The 21,304-nt window shown below is 43.1% G+C and overlaps 1 protein-coding gene across 1 annotated transcript in view; it reads left to right on the top strand.

The window, feature by feature from the left end:
- Positions 1-21,304, top strand: part of TSPAN4 (tetraspanin 4) — a 200,976-nt gene that overhangs the window by 130,971 nt on the left and 48,701 nt on the right. The window contains exon 3 of the mRNA XM_086472158.1: positions 19,854-19,928. Within this exon, the coding sequence (XP_086328284.1) occupies positions 19,854-19,928 (75 nt within the window). The remainder of the gene's footprint in view (positions 1-19,853; positions 19,929-21,304) is intronic.

Consider the following 21,304-nt stretch of genomic DNA (forward strand, 5'->3'; position numbering starts at 1 on the left):
ATACTCTGGGTCCTATTCAGCTGAAGACCAGGAATTGAAGTGATTTTGCTGATCAAATCCAGGACTTCACCGTGAGGTTTGGCAAACCTCAGAGTGAAGTGAAGCTGGGGTTTAGTTTGGCGAGCTGGTGATTCCTTTGTAAAAGGCTGTTCCTCGCTGTGCTTCACATACTTATTTTGCTCCCCTGAGAACCACAGAATGAGTCGAGGCACACAGCCCCCAAGAAAATTCGCCTGTAAAAATCTCTAAGTGACTGTGAGATTCCAAGCCTCGATAGAGGACTCTTTCCAGACCCTTGCCTTAATCAGTTGTTTCTGCTGATTTCTAACCATTAAAAGTCAGGACTAGTCAGTATATGCTAGTAAGGGCTATTTATGTGACAGGTAGGTGGTTTGAAACTAAAATGAACAACATAAATTGCTATTAAGGCAATTTTGTGAGTGGAAATTTTGTGAGTGGAAATTTACACTGCGAAGGCTGAAGTCAAAATCTGAGGCTGAAAGTCCTTGACAGTTTTGGCAGTCTTACAAATACCCACTTGGTAGAGGAAGTATCTGGCCAGCCGGATGTGATTACTAGATTACAGCTTCAGTGCCAACGTGGCAGGAGTCCACAGGGTGCTGAGTCTAATGGTATAACTTACATGTGCAAAATTAATCACCCGTTTTGTGCTCTTTTTGATTAAAGTCCTAGCTCAGGTGTGAACAGCAACAAGCGTCGTCGTCTTATGTGTCAGGATCAGGTCAGGATCTGGCAGTCAGTCCTTGGTACTGCAAGTGTTTCAGCCTTTGATCTCTGTGGCTGTTGGCCCTCATCACTCCTTTTGGCAAGGGCAAAGTCTCCCTTGATCAGCTGTCACTGCTGCAGCTGGGGTGAATGTACTCAGACAACCCCTAGCTAGACATCCTTTTAGGGAGATGCAAATGTTTGTGAGTGCTACTCCTCCTAACACACGCTGCACGGTGCTCGGGGTCTGATGCCTTCAGTGGTGCTGTAAGGACTAATGTAAGGCCCTTCAGTGCGTGAGGTAGGGTCTGTACGTGATGGATCAAGTGAAGTAATGCAAAGGAAACCATATTCATTTAGGAGCTCTTTGCATGGGAGAATTGGGAAGCTTGGTCTGATTTGGTACCAGCATTTCACTCTGCCTGTCCTTACCTTCATGTACCATAGCTATTCAGCATGATCTCTGAAAAATTGAAAATTTTACTCAATTTTCTTCAAAATTGAGTTATGTTAGAGCTGATTACAGCTACTTTAATTGTGAATAAGCCCAACTATAGTGGGTTGAAATACAGTTTCATTAGTCTATGTTGAATTCACTTCTTGTTTAGTCTAGAGTAACTTTCCACGATGTGCATAGGTACTTACCCTCTTTTTTGAGATTTTTGAGCTCTTGTGAATTCTTCTGTTGAATCTGTCTGTTTGGAAAGGAAGTGGATGGTGGTAGGAGCATCTGTTTCTGGGAGCAAAGCCTTATAATGTAGGTTTGTTCTTAATCTTCCTTTCCACAGGTTGCTGGTTCTGTTTGACTAGTGTTTGAAATAGTGCTTTTAAGTGCAGGGCCAGGGCATTTGGTTTTTGCCAGCTCCTGTTTTTCTAGGTAATGTAGGTAGCAAAATAAAAGCTTGAATAAAAGAACTTGCTGAATGTCAAAGCAAGCTGTTCTGTGGTTGCTACATCTCTTCATCCCTTTTTGAATTTCACAGGTGTTCCCAAAACTGTGTTCTGCCAAAATGAAAATAATCTCTTCCCAAAAATTCCCTGCTTTTTGTTAAACGTCCCTTAGAATGCCCCTTCTCTACTGCTTTTTAAGAGGACTGTTTTGTTGCAGGTGGGATGTGATAGGATTTACCATCTAAAGGGAAACGGAAAGCTACTAAGCACTGACAGCATTGTGTTACATGACACACACTGTTTAACAGTCACTGCACAACTGAGTCCTTACACTCCTTTCTGTATCTCCCAGGCCACCACTTAACATCTTGACTTTGTTTCTGGTAGTAGCTAAGATTGCTTTTTGAACTGAATTCCTGTAATTTATGTCTCCAGAAGAGACTACCACAAATGTGACAGCAACTTATGGAATAAGCTGTCTTGCTCATATGTGTTGTCATTACCATATCTTCTTGTTCAGCCTGGGAAAGAGAAGGCTCCGGGGAGACCTTATAGTGGCCTCCCAGTACTTGCAGGGGCCTACAAGAAGGCTGGGGAGGGCCTGCAGTGACAGGACGAGGGGTAGTGGTGGGAAGCTGGGAGAGGGCAGGTTTAGGCTAGATCCAAGGAAGAAGTTCTTCACCCTGAGGGTGGTGAGACACTGGCACAGGTTGCCTAAGGAACCTGTGGCTGCTCCATCCCTGGCAGTGCTCAAGGCCAGACTGGATGGAGCCTTCAGCAACCTGGTCTGGTGGGAGGTGTCCCTGCCATGGCAGGGGGTTGGAACTACATGATCTTTGAGGTCCCTTCCAGCCCAAACCATTCTGTGATTCTTGTGCAGCATGTGGTTTAGATGACTTTCTGGATTTTTTCTTCTTCTTGGAAATAGGAGCTGTGATAGTACAGACAGACAAACTGGAGTCTGGCTGCACAGGTGTTTGAAGATGGGCTGATGGAGGCTATTTGATTATATGGTAGTATATTCTGTTGCACTATTTGCTGGACAGTGTATTTGATTCTCTTAATTTGCTCTCTCCTCCTGGTATTTGGCCAGCCCCAGTGCTAGACCAATAAAGAGGCAAGTGCTAAACAAACTTAGGGAACTGGGATGGACAGGAGTTAGACAAGGTCTGCAGGTAGTTGAAACAGGTTTGTGATGTGCTTAAAAGCAATGAAAAGCTATTGATGGAGTGCTAAAATCCGTTTTGCAAGAAGTGAAGCCTGGGATGTTGTGTCCCGTGCCTGTGTCAGTAATGTGTATGCAATAGTCTGATGAAGCGAGGCTTGGAGTGGACAAAAAGAAAAGGAAGTGAAATAAATCAAGCTGGAGGAGTACCCAGGGATGCTGTTGTGGTGGGATGGCAGATACTCGAGTTATAACCTACATATATGAGATCAAACACTGCTCCACTGAGACGAGCATCGCTGTGTATCTCTGAGTGAGTAGCAGGTTTCACTAACCTCCCGCTTTCCTCTGCTCGGTGCAGTGTGAGAGAAAGTCTGGGATGTTAAGTATCACCATAGACAGTAACAAAGGCAATATGAATGTTATCTGGTTCTCCAGATGCTTTTCCTGTACTGGATTTACCTTGTCTCCTGCTCTGAAATCATGCCCTTGAAGACGCTTAAGGCATTATAAGTGTACAGACCGCATGGATGTGCCTGGTTTAACCAATAACAACGTGGACCTCCGCTTGCTGTTACCTCCTGTAGTGCGCCCTGTCCTAATGATAGGTTGGTGGTAGCCTTTAGACTGGCAAGGACTGGAAAGACAAATTTCCCATGCAACATGAGCACCTCCTGTTTTGTTTCCTAAAAGCAGAAGAAAGAGGAAAGAATGTGGCAGTTGCACGTTGGGGAAGGATGTTGTTGGGAGGGTGTGCTGCTGTTATTGGGGTGGGTGGTTTGCAGGAGACATCAGAGATACTGCAGGAGACATGGAGCACTACTGAGATCCTAAAATGTACTGGGAGGGAGCAGGGCGTGAAGAACTGCTAGCTCAACCCACCTGTGTTGGAGGAGCAGCATTTTATGTGGTGTTAGACTCAGCAGAGTGTTTGTGTACGATCTTGCCGTATGAGTAGTGCTGCTGTTTGATGATGGGATAAGGGATGAGGTTTCCTAAGAGGTCTACTTGAGTGAGTGAGAAATGAGCAGTATCAAAGAGACATTTCAACCTATTTAGATTTACGCTGGGCTGCAGAGCAGATGAGACTCTGATCCTGTATCTTTGTGTTCTCCACAGATGACATTTGTATTGGGTTGTCAGAGCAAACCTGTAAGCTCTTTGGTATTAGGCTGCTGTGATGTTAGGTGCAAATGATAATAATTGCTTACCTCTGGCATTTGCCAACGACTTTTGAAAGAAAGGACAGACAAAGTGTTTTAAGCAGCAGAGGACAGATGGAGAAAGGAGATCGAAAACATAAGTAAAGTTTAATTTGTAAATGAGATTTTTGCATAGCTGTGTGCGTAGTCAGGAATGATCCACGTTAACTCTCTGAATAGAGTGTTTAGGTAGCTGAGAGCTTCACAGTTTTACTGACTTGAAAGGACTTACCTGGTGGCCACCAACTAAGGAGCTGGCAGCGTATAGCCAGGACAATGCCTCAGTAATCTCTTAAGAAACAGGCCCGTGCCTATTTCTCTGCATTCAGAGGAGTAGAATAGTATGAAAATCTAAAATAGAATATAAAAAAAAAAAAATAAAAGGAAACCTCAACCATCCAATGCGTTCTGCAAAAATATGCAGGTGGGATGAGCTGTGCAGCTGTCATTCTAAGATGTCGGTGAACAAAGAACGGATATTTGCAGTGATTCTTATTTGCTCCAGCTACAATGTGAAAGAGAAACTTTTCCATCATTAGATTTCCCTAGGGAAATCAGAGCAACTAGCATTTCTTGAAATAAGTGTACAACCTGGTGTATATAATCTTGCATCTGTGTGTAGATGCAAACTGATGAGCGAAGCAGGCAAACAATGCTTTCTTGCTTCGGAAAGATTCCTTTGACATTTCTGCTGTCCTTGTTGCTCGAGGTTGTATAACAGAGGTCCCTCTGCCACAAGCTGAGCTGTGATTAGGAAATGGCAGCTTTGTTCTAGTGGGTTGGGTCACTGTCCTGAACAGGTGTCAGAGGTAATAAACTAAGAGTCTGACCTGAGAAAGTTAGTTTATGGACTTCCATTGATTTTATTTTTTTTTTCCATAGGTGTTTGATCCTGCATTATAGGATCATCTAGCTGTACTCCAGATCTCTATAGGCTATCCTGAAACAAAGTTAAGAATCTATTTTTGCTCTCTTCCCCTTTGCAAATGTGTTATAGTTCTAATGTCCTTCAGCATTATTAGCTGAATCCACTGTCTTCGTGAATTTTAGCAAAACTTTTGGCTCGAGTGCTCTTAACTCCATTGCAGTCGATGTGCTTTTCGGCAGAGGGCAGGTCCTTGCAGCGACTGAGGCACCAGCTTGCTGCACTGTGCCAGCACGATCAGTTGTGATGACTTGATCATAGCACTGACTCGAGGCGGGTGCTGTGTGTACATGTGCACATGCTGTTGCTCTGTGCTAAAGAATTTAATGCCTGATTAAGTACTTTTTTCTCTTTCATGCTCAAATGTTGACCTATCTGATCCTTAAGTGTCTGTGTAAACATTGTGTTTTAGGTTAATTGCTTGCGATCTGTGTTTGAGAAGCTAAATTGCCCGAGTTCTCTGCCTTTCGTACGTGTTTAGCAGAGATCTGTATTTGTATGCTTGCGCTGAAAAAGGTCGTTATTCCACAGATAGTCCAGGTTAAAAATCTTAGCTCTAGACATTAAATCTAGATTGGGATTAAGTTAGTTATTATCTGTATTGCAGTATCCCCTGCAGGCAGCTCATGAGATCAGGGTGCTCGTTCTGTATAAAATTCCTGGAGAAAGGAGGTCCCTGACCAGTAGAGCTTACCATCTAAATAAATAGATAAGACAAATGGAAAGTGTTATTATCCTCATTAGACAGATGGGGAGCTGCAACAAAGTGAAGCCGAGTGCCTTCCGTAGGTTGCAGTGGGAGACTGTGGGACAGCTACGAAGCAAACCCAAATTGTCTAAATCTCAACTCAGTGCCTTTGTTATCATTCTCTGATAACAGCAGAACATGTCTAGCTGTCCTGGGTGCTACAGTGACCTTTCAGAAGTATTTAGTCCATGTTTCCGTAGTGATTTCTTTCATCATATGTATTATGTCCAAATGATAAATAAATATCCCAAAGCAAAGTTAGTTCTCAATTTTTATTGTGTTGAAAGTGCCTGATTGCAATGTTACCTTCAGTTAAATGGGAAACAGGACATTCAGAGAAGCTGCCAGAAAGGGCGTGTGAACGTGGTCTAATGCAAATTTTTTTGCAAATAGGAACTCACTTTTGGTTCAGGAAATCATAATCACTGGCGAAACCCAGGATCGGGCCCTTTGTGAAGGAAGGATTTTTGTGTCTGTTTGGTTGTTATGGCACACATGTATAGATACCATGTTTCCAGACACTTGTGACTTAAGTCATGTCCTAGGAGGACGTAAGATCCATAGGCAGTTCTTTATTTCACCCTCTGATTTTGTGAAGCTTTTTTTTCCTCCAATGATTTGGTACAAAGTACATGTTCTTCTGTTCCTGCTTGGGATGTGCAACATGGCCAATAGTCGAGTTAAAAGAGGTAAAGGATGAGTCTTGCTTGTGTAGACCTTAAGGCCTAAGAAGGCCTTGAGTTGACGTAGAGGCTTCTTCACCATGTGTTGCCCATACAGGAATGTATTGGAAAGGGGAAGAGGCTTGAAGCAGACAAAATGCTGCTTCCTCTCTGATTACCCAAAGCCAGCTGCCTTTTTGCGAAGCACCAAGGTTTGGTGTGTTCCATCGGATCAAGGATTAGGTAAGTAAGAAGATGACTTAGATACTCCCTCTTTCCCCTCATGCCTGATTTGTGGATAAGCCTGGTTGTTTTTTTTCCTTCATAGAAAATCTGAAATTAATGAGAAGGGGAAAGAAAATAATAATTAATAAACAGATCTATGTGTTCAGCTAAGTTTAAGTGAGAAATCTCATGTTACTAAGTGAACAGTTTATCACAGTTGCTAGAATGAATATGATCAGAATTAAACCTTGATACTAGGTCAGGACCAGCTGTGGAAAGAGCTGATACTATATGCGTATCTGAATGACTATCCAGACATCAAAAGGTTCTTATTTATGGAATAGTCCAAGGGCAAAATGAGTGCCCATGATGTTTTGTACTGTGCCGTTGAGAGTTTTCTGAACTTCAGACAGCTCATCTGTAACTGAAACAGCAATAGAATCATAGAATAAAGAAAATGAGGAAAAAGTTAATCAGTGGGAAGAAAAGGAGAATAAAAATCCCTACTATCTTCGATAGTGTCACTGGATCCAATCAGAGAGCTGACAGCTGAAACTCCTTTGGTGACAGGGAATTTATTTCAAAGCAACTAAATGAGAAAGAAATAGCCTGTGAATAACTTCATCTCAGTAATTTAATGCTACAGACCAAACAGTATGTTCTCATTCCAGCTTAGCACATGAGCTTGCGTTCTTTTAGCAATCCATGTAGAAAATCAGGGAAATTTGGGCTACAGCCACAGCAGCAACTGGTGCAAAGACCAAGAAGATACCATACACATGGCCCGAGAGCATTGCCCATCATGTGTAGCACTTCTCTGTGTGGTGCTGTGTGGCCCATGAAAGCCTTAACTTGCTACCTGTTTGGGCTGTAAGTACTGGGCACCAAACTCCCCTGGTTTTGTTGCCTCTCCTTTATTATTAAGAATCTGCTCCTCATTGCCTTTCAGTTTTTAGGTCCTTCCGCTTGTCTGATACTGAAACTCAGGCATGGATGGGACCTGTCCGAGTCCTCCCCTTCCTCCTTTCTTTTCTTCGGCTCTGGTAGCAGTTAATCAAAGGACCTGGGAACAGAGGAGAGAAAGAATAAAGCTGTTTTCCTTCTCTCCCGGTTTTAGACCTGAGCCTAGACTCAATGCATAGGAAGGGATTACCTCGTAGGGTAGCGTTTGTTTTTCTAATATAGACTGACGCAATACCACTAGTCCTTGATATGCTTTGAATCATGGGATCACAGAATGTATCAAGTTGGAAGAGGCCTGTAAGGATCATCAAGTCCAACTCCCTGCTCCTCACAGAGCTACCTAAACCCAAATGATACGACTAAGAGTGTTGTCCAGATGCTCCTTGAACTCCGACAGGCTTGGTGCCCTGACTGCTTCCCTGGGGAGCTGGTTCCAGTGACCCACCACCCTCTCAGTGAGGAACCTTTTTCTGATGTCCCCATTCCTTTTTGTGTTGCCAAGATGCTGCTTTACATTGTGACAGCACCATGTGTGGGAGTCGGTGGAGCTGTGCTAATTTCTATCAGTTGAAGGCTTAATCTGTTTGTCCCAGTGGCCGATAGTGTCTCCAAGTTCCTGACTCCTGGTTGATTAATCTACTAACTAGTAGTTGTTAGCTGTGTATTAGCAACATCAGCTTCTCTGACAGCCTGTGCAGGCTCAGGATCCCCTGTCATTTAGAAAGCCTCTCTCACCCCACCTTTGGTCTCAGCATTCAACCAGCTCTCACGTGCCAGAGTTTCTTGAAAAGAAACCTGTCTCTGAGCCATTTCAAAAGGGGACCCAGAAACCAAGCCCCATCTTGCCCTGCTGCTGTCAGTAAGGATGCGAGGTGGGTTACAGGTACCTCACTGCACTTCCAGTTACCAGGGCAATTAAGTAATCCAGTGAACCTCACAGTGGAAGAGTAGAGCATAAAACTACATGATGGTCAGGAAAACACTTTCAAGGAATCCTGTTTTCTGTCAGAGCTTGCAGTCTCTGGGCAGGGATGTTCATTGTCTGATCTGTAAGACTGACCTCTGATGATTTTGATGGACTTTTGCTCCAGACCGAGGGTCACCTGCAAGATCTGTTAGGCAAAATTGCTCCCATTCAAAAAGTAAAGGACAGGTAACCTGTGTGCTCCTTGCCAGCCCAGATATTCATGTTACTTTTGAGCATAACATTTGATAATTTTTTTCCTAACAATAAAATCATCTCCTCGTATAGAAAGCCACAGGCCTACCAAGGCAGTGTATGTGTTTATATTCCCAATCGCTCATTTGCTATTTTAGCCACCTTAACACTACTTCTTAAATTAAAGACCAATATTGGCTTTTTTCTGTAAGTATTACCTGAACCTCGGAAAATCTAACTGGAGGTGAGAAGTGAAGACTAGTTTGTGTACATCGGTGATGCCTCCACAAGGTGTAGCCAGGGCTGATTTGATGCTGTAGACATTTCAGTTCCCCAGTAGGAGAATATTACCAGCTAAAAGGCAGAATTAGGTAAACCAGACTGACTTGCTGTTCGTTTTCAAGCTACTGCAAGACTGACCCATATACATCTGATGCAGCAGCCCCTGTGTAGCACATTTGGGAACAGTGAACTGGGGAGAAAACCAGCAGTAGAATTTAATACTCCACCTTGTCCTTTCTTCTTGATCATCTGCTCCTCACTGTTTCCTTCACTTATACATGCAGCGCAGTTTCTAGATGCTGTTTTGAGACTCATAGAAATAAGAGAAATTTTCTATTGTAATTAGCAGGTGAGGTCCCGTTGCAAGCTTAGCTTGGGGTTTGCAAATACGTGTAAAAGGAGAACTGCAGAATTTCAGAGTAATTTTTTTCCCCTTCAACTCATCACAAGTCATCTGCCCTTATGATCTTGAGGGAGCTCCTGTCAGTTTACTCAGCACTTGGGGTCAGCCAGATGTTTGATGTGAACATGAGTGTGAAGCCAGCCCTGCTAACTGACTCACTCCCCAAGCAGCGGGTGTGGGGACCACTCGCTGCTGCTCCCCTCCTCCTCTCGGGGCACCAAGCTGTCTGATCGCATTTCGTGTTGGAGCTCCAGATGACAAGAAATATCCTGGGGATGGTAGATTCGGGGAAGAAGCTCCATTTAAAGTGTTAAAGTCTGAGTAAAAGGTGTAAGTTTAGACACTAATTAACTTTGCATGTCTGTGCCTAGATGGAGCACACTGGGTTAACCCCAAGCCAGGGCCTTTTAGCTGTGTTTCCTGTTTCCATTAGCTGTTCGGTGGACTCGGGCAACTGCTTTGTTATTAACGGAGGGCACGGGGACTTGTAAGAGCTGGTCTAATGTTTTAGTCGTACTTCAGCCACGTCCTACTTCACAAGTAGGATGAGTTTCTGTCTTGACTAGGATGAAGGCTGACACCAGAACACGTCACACCTTTGCATTATGTTTGGAGAAGAGATGAAGCAACCTTAGAGAGAGTCAAAGACCAGTGAGACCTTTATTTATGCTAAGGAATAACAATCTGTGATCAGTTAAATAGGCCTATACCCACCTACTGTTGTGATGTGAGAGTGATACCTGGCTAATATTTGATGACTCTTCATTAATTTTGAGTCAGTTTTTAGAGAAGATGGAAAATTACTAGAAAGGCCACAAAATGCCAGTGAAAATCCTGTGATACATAGTATGGGAATGTCAAGACTCTCAGCTCTTGCTTACTAATACAGTAAGACTGAATGATTCCAACTGCAAGCAGTAATGAGACTAAAGTGAAACACTGTTAATGTGTTAAAACTGCATATGTTGTATATCTTCCCAGAAATAATTACTGCAGATTTCTTTGAGCCTTATTGATCAGCAGGAGTTTTTGCACATTCATAAAAAATATAGTGGAAACATAAACAGAGCTCTACTATATATCCAGCAGGCATAAAGCATGCACGACTTTGTCACAGTCGCAATGAATTAACTATTAAGGCTTTTAGAGAGTAATAGCTGATGAACCAAATTTAAATACATGCAGTTTTCATAATGGAGTTTCTGTTCATAAGTTTGCTCATATATATTACTGCCTTTTTACAGTTTATGAGCAAACTTATCATTTTTATGCTGGGGGGTGTGGAGAAATATGAGGAGGCTAAAGAGATTTATATCTAAGGAAGTACTAAAAGAGCTAAATAAGCACAGCATGGCAGAGAGAGGGCTCAGATGGGACAAAAGGCTACAAATATTCGAGGAGTCTAAATACTGTGGGCAGAAGGAAGCGCTCATGGTGCTACAGAGGGTGGTACACAGGAGCAGTGATATGGAACTAACAAAAGGAGTATTCAAACCAAGTGTCAGTGAAAACCTTGGTACCGAGATGTAGAATCAGAATCCACTATGATGGAAATGGGTGGAAGCATGCTGCCCTTTTCCTTCTATTGTGAAGTTCGTGTGGTAGATCAATACACTGGGATTTGATTGACTGTAATTTCAGTTATTGTTACTGTCTGGACACTATCCTGTCGTTTCTCATTCGTTGCTCTGTCTCTTTCTGTAAAAGTCTTCCAGGCTGCAGCAGAAGTCATTTCTAAGATGCAAGTACAATTCCCATTGCACTTTCTCTTCTGTTCTCCTCTCCTTGCTCAGTTCCTTGGAAAAGAAAATCAAAGAAAATTCTTAAAAACTAAGCGAGCCTTTCATAATGTTCCTACTCCCTATTAATATATCGGATCAAAATCCCCTTGGGGAATTCTGTTAAATCAAACTTCTAGTGAGAACTAGTGATACATTAAACACTTTTGCTTTCATAAGTGGAAGAAATTTGCTGGTTTTTTTTTTTTCTTTTTCAAGTGCTGATAAAATCTGTACCATATCAGTTTTTATTCTGTGGAAGCCGCAGACCGGTATGTAATAAAAAAGCTATTCTGGGAAATCTTTTGAAATCCTTGGGGATTATCTTCCTATTGCTGTGCTTCGAAAACCAGAGCCGACACTGGCAGGCATTGGTACCTGAAAGCAGGCACAGGACCCCTGTAAAGCACGGGCGGTTCTCCAGTACCTGGAATTCAGTTTTCCAATACCTCACTGGGAATTCTTGCATTGATTTTGCCATTTGTGCCATAGGTGGCTTCATTTTTTCCAAGATGTGGAATATGTAGTAAATTTGGCAATAGTTGATAGCATTCAGGACCTCTGACAGCATTACCCCTTTTTGGTGCTGGACTTTGTGCATCTGTTTGGTTTTGGTTCATGCATCCGTTTTGCTTTGGTTAGGCATGGGGGTGCCACACTTCCGCAGGGGAGATAACGAGGTTTTGACAATGCCAACCGTAGTCATGAGGCATCTCCACTCCGTCTAGTAGATATTATTTCAATATAAATAATATAATTTATGAGAACAGGAAAATTACAAAGCGTATTAAATTCAAGGGAAGTTCTTTGTTTTCAGGCAACTCTGTAAAGTGTGACTGCCATAAAATCCATTAAGTTCTTTTGACTTTAATGGAGCTCCTTGAATTTGTAGGTAAAGGTTTAACTTAATTTATTCAAAAAAGAGAGATACTGTTTACACCTTCAGTGTGGAAGATAAGATGCTGTCCCTGCAGAGAAGGTTATGTGCAGGATGTGATGTGATTTTTGATAGTATTTCTGTTCATGTCAAATTATAATTTAAAAATCAACAAAAACAAATGCCTTTTGGCAGATAGTTTAGGCCTAAAGCACAGTAACAGAGTCTGGTAATCTTCCTTTTAACTCAAAAATAAAGGACTTCTCCTTTTTTTTTCAGAACTAGCAGAGATCTTTCAAATGTGTAGAGAGCCTGCAGTTTAATATGAATGACACCTTCTTCCAGAATAAGATAAGGCTGTATCTGGAGCGCTTAGCCCTATTTGGGGCTCCCCAGTAGAAGAGACATGTACATACCAGAGCAGGAGGAGCCCAGTGGAGGGCCACCACAACAGTTATGGGGCACGTGATGTGTAAGGACAGAGAGCTGGATTTGTTCTGTCTTAAGAAATTAAAGCAAGGAGGAGATTTTATTCCTATCTCCAACTACCTTGTGGTAGAGTCTAAAGAAAAACACAGCTTTTGGGAGAATTCAGAGGGATTGGACAAGAGGTAACAGCCACAAGTTACAACAAGGCAAATTCCGGTTAGAGTGATGGAATATTTTTATTATCATGAAGATAGTCAAGTATTGGAAAAAGGTGTCCCATGAGGCTGTGGATGGCTGTCCATCCTTGGAGATGCTCAGAAGGTGACTGGGCACAGCTTCATCTAGTGTGCTTTTAAGCAAGGGGCTGGACTGGATGATCCCCAGAGGTCATTGCCAACCTGTGCGTTTCTGTGATCCTGAGAAACTCTGTCCTCTAGCAGCGAGAGCTGGACTATTCTTGAAGACCAAAGTTATATATGTATGTGTTAGGACCAGGCAGACAGGCTGTGAAGTTAGAGCTCTCTTGGAAGACCAAGAATTTTAGCCCAGTGAATTCTCTGCAATTTCTTCTACCTGAGGTACTTATTAATTAGGAAGTGGAATGTAATCCTGAAATTAAAGCTGATCAGTGAGGACTTGGTGATCCAGCCTAACTAAAAGGCAAAGTGCTTGACTGTATCAAACTTGCAGTTGATGTTGCAGAGGAAAGAATCCCTGTAAATCTTCTGTTCTTTTTCTCTTTTTCCTGGAAGCTGCTGGAGGCCAAGAGCAGTCAACTTGCTGGAGCACTCTCCCAGGAGCATCCCACCGGCTCATGGGCTGTATTTTGTATTGTTTCTGTGAGAAGAGAAGCTAACTGTCCCCCTTGCAGGCAGATTAACAGTGTAGGCACTATGTGATAGAACACAGCAAAGGCTGACTATTGAAGTTATTTGCCCAGTTTCTTAGGTAGGTTATGCTAATTTGTAGGCTGTTTGGTCAAAGCAAATTGTTTGCTAAGCCATGAACTTTAAAACTGTGTCCTGGTTTTGACTGGAATACAGTTGATTTTCTTTCTAGTAGCTGTTTCAGTGCTGTGTTTTAGATCTGCTGTGAGAATAATGCTGATAACACACTGATGTTTTAGGTGTTGCTAAGTAGTGTTTATACTAAGTCAAAGATTTTTCAGCTTCTCATGCCCTGCCAGCAAGCAGGCTGGAGGGGTACAAGGAGTTCGGAGGGGACACAGCCGGGACAGCTGACCCCAACTGACCAAAGGGATATCCCAGACCATATGACATCATGCCCAGTGTATAAACTGGGGGGAGTTGGCCAGAAGAGGCAGATTGCTGCTTGGGGACTGGCTGTCAGTAGGTGGTGAGCATTGTGCTCACTTGTCTTTGCTTGGGTTTTATTTCACTCTCTTTTTGTTATCTTCCTTTGCATTACAATTATTCTTCTTACTATTGTATTTTATTCTTATTTCAATTATTAAACTGTTCTCATCTCAACCTATGAGTTTTACTTGTTTTTAGTTCTCCTCCCCATCCCATGGTGGATGGTGGGGGGGGAGGAGGAGTGAGCGAGCGGCTGAGTGGTGCTTAGTTCCTGGCTGGGATTAAACCCTGACAAACTGTTTTGGAATGTGTCACTATTCCAAAGAGACTGCTGGCTTTTGGGTCTTCCTACTACTTTCTTGCTGTTTATTGAAGAGGATTTGAATAATACTTTGCAAGAAACTTCTGTCTGCTGTCATTAGGTAAGTTTAGGGTCTGGCACACTGAGATCTTACTGTTTCCTTCTGAGATGGACTCCCATCAAACTAAAAGCGTTACTCCAAGGATCAGTCTCAACACAGCATTCTTGATTTTGCTATCAGTTATAGCGTATTGAGTCTCATGGCAAAATGTTAGGAGACTAACAACACGGTCGCGGATTGGTTTTCATTGTACTTGGTCACTTTTGTCTTTGAGAGACTATGAGAAGATCAGCTACTCCTGACGTGGAGAGATGGGTATTTTGAGCAACATTTTAGAAGTACTGAGAATATTTGGGAAGGAGAGGCAGTGGGGAAGTGAAAGACCCAATCCTTTGTATTAGTGTGTGATGCTCAGCCATCATGCAGAGAGGCAAGTGTCTGTAACATTTGAGAAACCAGAGAATCTTGTTGGTTTGGGAAGAAAATATAATTAACTTGTTGCTCTGTGCCTTTGTGAGCTGTGATGGAGACATGCATTAAATGATGTCCATAGGGAACAGTTCTTGATTCTCCTACTGATAGTAAGAGGCTGGATGAAGGGAACTGGAACTAGTGGGTCAAAAGCCTAGTACGGCTCCAATGGGGATGGAGTTGGAAGCTGGGACCTCTTCTCCAATAGATTTTTCTCTCTCTGACATCAGGAGGGTGATGTGTAGCTATGAAGTAGGCTTGATAGCAATTGCACACTTCCTTTTCTCTACTTCCTAAATGGGAACCTGTGGGAAAGTCAAGGGCTTTGTAGAATATGCAGGTAACTGCTGAGAAACTGGCCTTCGTTTTTGTAAGGGTTGGAAATCAGCAGTGGTAGCTAGACGGAAAGGCGTCACCTTACCTCCCTTCTCATCAAAACTTCTGTGGGGTTATTTCAGGTGTAATTTATGGAAAGCTGTGCAGTAGGTACCTGTCCAGTGAACCTCTACTGGGTTTCATCCCACTATTGACAAGTAGTATGGTAAAGCCTCTCTCTGTACAAGGTCCGATTAATCTTTTTTTTATGGAGTTTTACATGAATGCTTTGCTTCGGGATTGTTGTTTCTCCATGCATAAATCTTCATTATACCAACAGCCTGCAGCCCCAGTGAACCAAAGCAAAACACATTTTTATTCTTCTATGTATTTATCACCACAGTGAGAGAACTCATTTGAAAAGGAGCTGTGAGAGTTTGCAGCAGGTGTGGTGGAGGTTTAGGTGCTGGCAGCCTTCAGCGGGCTCATGTTTCTTCCTTTTCAATTTGAACGGGATATGCCAAGCTGGTTCTGGCCCCAGACTGGGCATCATTCCCTTTCGGATGATACTGAGGATGGAACTGAAAGTGAACTTTTGTTGGAAAGTGCTATGGGAATAGAGGAGCAGGTTGTGCATGCGTCCATGCACACGCTTTAGTGGATCAGAAAATATGCTGAAGTGTGCAGGCTGTGCTTTGCAGCCAGCTCAGCCTGAACCCTCCATTTTTACTTTCTGACATGTTGGTTTGGGTTCAGATAGGGTTCTCCTTTAGAGGGGGATGATAAATGTGCTGACCTGTAAGTGCTTGTACCTTTTACTAGGTGGTGAATTTGAACCCTCCACCTTGAGGTTTACCTCACCTAATTTACCTTTGCGATGAAAGGTACAGCGGGTGTCTCTGCTGTCTGCACACGGTGGGATTACTAATATGTGTTAGTTATCTGTGATATAACAGTGTACTTTTTGTCAATGAATGCAAATAGTAAGAAAGAGAAAACTAGAGATTTTATTTAAAAACAAACCCATTTTTCTATGAGGAAAAAGCATAATCCTACTTATCTAGGTTTTGACTTTCTGAACAGTGTACATGAATTTTGGTTCACTGTATGACTTCCAAAATCTGCAGTACATGAAACCAGATTCCCACCAGTAATAGCTTGGAGGAACCTCTGAGCCTGTTGTAGGGAAAGACACATGTACATAACCACCACTGAGAGGACTCTTATTCTGAGATGTCCTAAATTCTGAGTGCTTGACTACACAATTTTGGTATCTCTTATGATGGCAACGTCATACTTATTTCTGTAGAACGAACTGAAGAAGGCAGGATCACCATCATGGTCTCGCCAGAAGATCCACCCGCAGCCTTCTGCTGCTGGACACAGCGGCACAGCTGGCAACAGCAGCTGCCTGCTCCAGCCCTAAGGGAGGGGTTTAACAGAGTTGTATGACTTGGTGTTGCAGGGCAAAACACTCTCGAGTCATGAAATTTCACTTAATTTATTCCAGTTAAGATAAACTTTGAATTACTGGTTCTGATGTTGAGAAATAATGACAATTACCCAGTTGAGAAAACACCTCAGCTTCCCTCCAGACCCCTTCGTGCCCCCTTGCCACTCTCCAGCCTGCTCCCCGCACATCTCAGTCATGGCCGTCAGTGTGGGGTGCTTTCCTTTCTCTGCCACTTTTGTCTCTTTTTTTCCCACGACTCCAGCACAGGGTCTTCCACAAGCTGTCATCCTCTCAAAGGCACAGCCCCTCCTGGGTATCCATATGCGTCCCCTGCCGCTGCGCAGGCCTTGTTTTTTTCTCTGTTGTCTCCTGCCCCAATCAGCTACTGCCAGGAGGTCCAGTTTCTCTAAAACTGGTAGCCAGATCATATCTCTGGTGCTTTGGCCCTGGCCACATGCCAGGTACCCACCAAAGCCACTCTTATCACTCTCACCCCCTCAGCTGGACAGGGGAGAGAAAACATAACAACAGGCACGTGAGTCAGGTAAAGACAGTTTAATGAAGCAAAAGCCGCACGTGGAAGCAAAGGCAAAACAAAGGATCTTATTCTCTACTTCCCATCAGCAGATGATGTCCAGCCACTTCCTGGGAAGCAGGGATCCGGTACGCGTAGTGCTTGCTCCAGATGACAAACACGAAATGAATGTCCCCCCCTTCTTCCCCAGCTTATATTGCTGAGCAGACGTCATGTGGGATGGAATATCCCTTTGGACAGTCCGGGTCAGCTGTCCTGGCTCTAGCCCCTCCCAAGTTTTTACCCACCCCCAGCCTACTGGGGAAATATTGGGGAAGCAGCCTTGGTGCTGTGTGAGCCCTGCTCAGCAGCAGTCAAAACACTGGTGTGTTATCCAGCTACCACTGCGCAGCGCGATAAGGGCTGCATCTCAGGCAGACCCATTACCGTATCCTAAACCAAACCATTTCCCATTTGCTGTTAAAACCTTCCTTCCTCAGGCTCCTGTTTATTCTGCAAAATCATTCCCTGGCTTCATCTGTACTGGCTTCACATGAGTGCAGAGAAGGCAGGAAAAGCTTTCTTGAGAGGACAGGAATAACAGGTCCCTGAATTTTACTCCGGTTCCTTGTCGGACCCACTGCTCCAGGTCATGTCCTGTGAAGTGGGACTGGAGGCCATCAACTCTGAGGGGACGGCAGAAGGGCATTGTGGGTGTGTGTGGGTGCCACAGGAGCGGTGAAGGTGCTTTGTGGGCCGGTGTGCTAGTTGTCTGGTCACACATAAGCTGCAGGAAAGGTGTGAGTAGGCTTTTTGTGGTTGTAGACTTTGAAGGTTTTAGCTGCTGAGCCCTCTCACCTTTACTGGAGGTGTGAAATGCAGTTTTTTGAAGGCTAATAACTTCTCCACAAAAATCCACTCATAGTTGGGTAGGACAAAAGGCACGTGCCTCAAATGGAGCCAGGCTTTGTTTCGGATCCTTGAAACACCAGAGTGTGAGAGGATTTCAAATGAAGCCACCAGAAATGTAACCTGGGCGGAATAACATACTTTGCCCTGCTTCATTCTTAGAAGTAATTGAAGTGCTATTTTTGAAGTTCTTCCAAAAGCTTTTATCCTTTAGACAGAAACAAGCTCAGAATATATAAGCATAGACAATTAAGATTTGGCAAAATCATAAGCTGATGAAAATGGGGTCCTATGCTTGGAAATGCTGATCACTGTTTATGATGGGTACAAGTCCTCCCTTTATTATAGAAATTGCCTAATGCAATTCAGGCTATGCCAGTGAATTTGACAGGGAGACAGCGGTGTTCACATGCACGTTTTTGAAAAGCTATACTTAATGGATGAGCAAAAAAGTACCCCACAGCCAAACAAAATACAGTGAAGGGTCTGTGCATCTTTGCAGAGAGTGATACGCTTTGTCCAGTTTTGTTTAATGCTGTGCAGCAGGCTGAAATTGTAAATGTGAAAAAAAAGCTGCTCCAAGGCAGTTTTGCAAAGCCATACAGAAGGTCAGTGTTGGATGGTAATGATATGGAAATCAGCTTGGATCATGAGTGTGAATGAGTTCTATGATTCAAAACTGGGCAGTAATAGGATCCAGTATTAGCGTCAGGCAGGTGTGAAGATACTAGTGATGAAGATTCGAAAATAAACTTTAATTTAAGACTCGCAGGGCAAGATGTCATGAGTTCTGCAGACAGTGTAATTGTACTAGTGGAGAAAGATATTTTCCCCTTCTTGACCTATTGCCCTCCATTCAGTCACAGAAATCCGTAGGTTCAGAGGTTTGGTTTTGACTTGCCAGGCAGTGATGAAGCTTTGATAAGGTTTTGTAGCTATTAAACTTTCATAGGTTTGCAGCCTTGTGGTTGAAGCTAAAGGGACGGTAGCTGTTTTTTTTCTCTTGGGGATAGGATTTCAATTAAGTCAGTGTTGCTCAGTGTTAGAATTCCAGCCTTGCAGGTTGCTGAGTATATGGTGTTTGTGTTACAGGCAGTAGGACCTTGCCTGAGCCTGAAAAGTTTCCAAAAATCACTCTTTCCTTTACCCATCTTTGCAAAACTCAGTTTCATTTAATGCTGTGATAGCGCTTGTTGTAAAGTCCGTGCAGCCGCTGTGATGACGCTGCTGCAGACCTATCCAGCATCTTAACAAAAAGCAGGAGACGTGGTTTTGCAGAAGTACTGGGCATTGCCAACAGTTCCTCTTGCTGAAGTCGATCAGAGCTGAGGGCTTTAGAGAATCTACCTGAAATCCCTGTGTTAAAAGTTTTTTATCCACTCCTTTGAGCTTTTGACTATTGGGTTTTAGACAGTTCGTGGCTTGTCAGGAGAAAAAGAGATGAATTGACTTTTCTTTGATGTCTTCAGTACAAATCAGTCCCTTTCAGTGGAAACCCATGGGTGATTTTTGTAGCTACCTGAAACCACTCGTAAAGCTGACTTGGTTGGTATACAAGCTCTTCGGTGTACCTTTCGCTGTTCCCACAATTCTGCTTGAAAGGAGCTGTGGCTTCATGGTTTATGGACCAGGCTACCTTCTCTTGCATTGGGAAGTCTAAGCTGTGGGTTTCACTGGTATCTTGTTAGTTGGAAAGATCTGAGGGGGAAAAAAATAAAGAAAACCCGGCCCGGGAAGAGTCGGGCCACTGTTAAACTGGGCACTGGCCTGCTGGGGGGGCAGGTCTTTGGGGGGTTTTATGCTGTTCCACTGAAATCAGTGATATAAATGAGCCATACGGATGCCCAGATATCGTTGTGTTTCCTGACTAGTCCTTCACCTGCTTTTTCAGTTGCTGCATGTTGCGTGCCTTCTGTTCTGCTCTCACACAGCAGCTTCGCGTCATGCTGCCTGTGTGACTCCCACTCCCCGTTCTGCATGATCTGCTGAATGTACTTACTGTGCATCCAGAAAGCTGAAATAGATATTGATGGGTTTCGCTTTTTGTTTTTTCCCCCTGTCCCTTCTTCTCTTGACAGTTTTTTATCATGCTGTTAATTATATTTCTGTTGGAGCTCACTGTTGTGATTCTGTTCTTCGTCTACACCGACAAGGTGAGTCAGATTCTTCATTTTTCTTTCCTCTTCAGCAGATTTTTATGCCCCTTTTCCCTATAAATAAATCATGAAGCACTTGGCTTGGTATGCACATCATGCTCCTGTCTTCCTTGAGACACCCCTCTCAGAAGGAGCTCTCTCAGAATGCATAAACAGCCTTGCAGGACAGGGCTCTTGCTTGCTTGTGTGTACAACTCAAGGTCGCAGATATTGCCAAGTGTATCTGCCATTAAAAAAAAAAAAGTCAAAACACCAGAACCCCCCCCCCCAAAAAAAAAAAAAGCGAAGAAGCCAACAAGCCTTCCTAGGAATATGTAGGAAGAGACACCCATCGGAACGTTTAAAACACACGGTTACAATTTAATAGCCACGTTAATGTTGTTACAAGGGAGGTGTCTGTAGCACAGGCAAAGGCACACCAGTTGTTGTCTTTCCAAGTTGCTCCTTGCAGCGCACGTGTACTCAGATCCGAGTGGAAAGCCAAGGTGAGTGTGTAAGAGTTTAATACACAAAGCTTTTGTTTGTGGTTTCAGATTTTAGTTATGTCTGGCCTTTGTTCCTGTGCTTACTTTGTATTTCTGTTGTGAGGGCAAGATTGCCTGTTGGAATTATCTTTATCCTTAAAACAATTTTTCTTGGGAAAAAAATTAATCTTACGTGAATAAACCCAAAACAAGGGCATAATTGTGCGTAACCTGCCTATTCAATCAAAATTGTCAAAGTCTCTTTTCAACTGAAGACTAAGGAAGCTTGCAAATCGCAGGGTAGGTGGCAAAATTTTGCCATGAATTAACAGTCATCAGGTATGTGACCAATAAACAGCTGCCTCTGGAATGAAAAGACGAAATAGCAAAACATAAATAAAAATAAAAAATAACTACGTGAAGTATCAAAATAAAATGAAGATTAACAGTAGGCCTAGTTATATTCAGTATGTTTAGCAATAACCAGGAGTGGATAAGATGTCAATATTACTTTCTAGAAAGGCTCTGAATTGGTTAATGAACACTGTGAGTGATTGTCAGGTGCACTTCTGAAGGACTGAAGAGAGCTGGGTTGCTGAACAGCATGCTGTAGCTGGAACATGGAATTAACTTGCAAGGTAATTAAAGTAGAAGGGGCAATTTAAAATTACTTGTGTGCATTATTGGATTCTGAATTACTTGTAACCTCTTGGGAGAAAGATCTACTCGTCATACGTGGCAGCTTAATAAAGGCATCTACTTAATATGCAATGGGCCTCCAAATCCCAAATACAACACTTGGCTATATTTAGAAAGAGAATCAGTTAGAAAATACTATCATGTCATTGTATAAATTGACAGACTCCCCTCGCTGTGAATTTAATATTGAGTTTTGGTTACAAAAACGAT

This window comes from Leptosomus discolor, chromosome 12 (genome assembly GCF_034619465.1).
Source record: "Leptosomus discolor isolate bLepDis1 chromosome 12, bLepDis1.hap2, whole genome shotgun sequence".
NCBI classification, from domain to species: domain Eukaryota; kingdom Metazoa; phylum Chordata; class Aves; order Leptosomiformes; family Leptosomidae; genus Leptosomus; species Leptosomus discolor.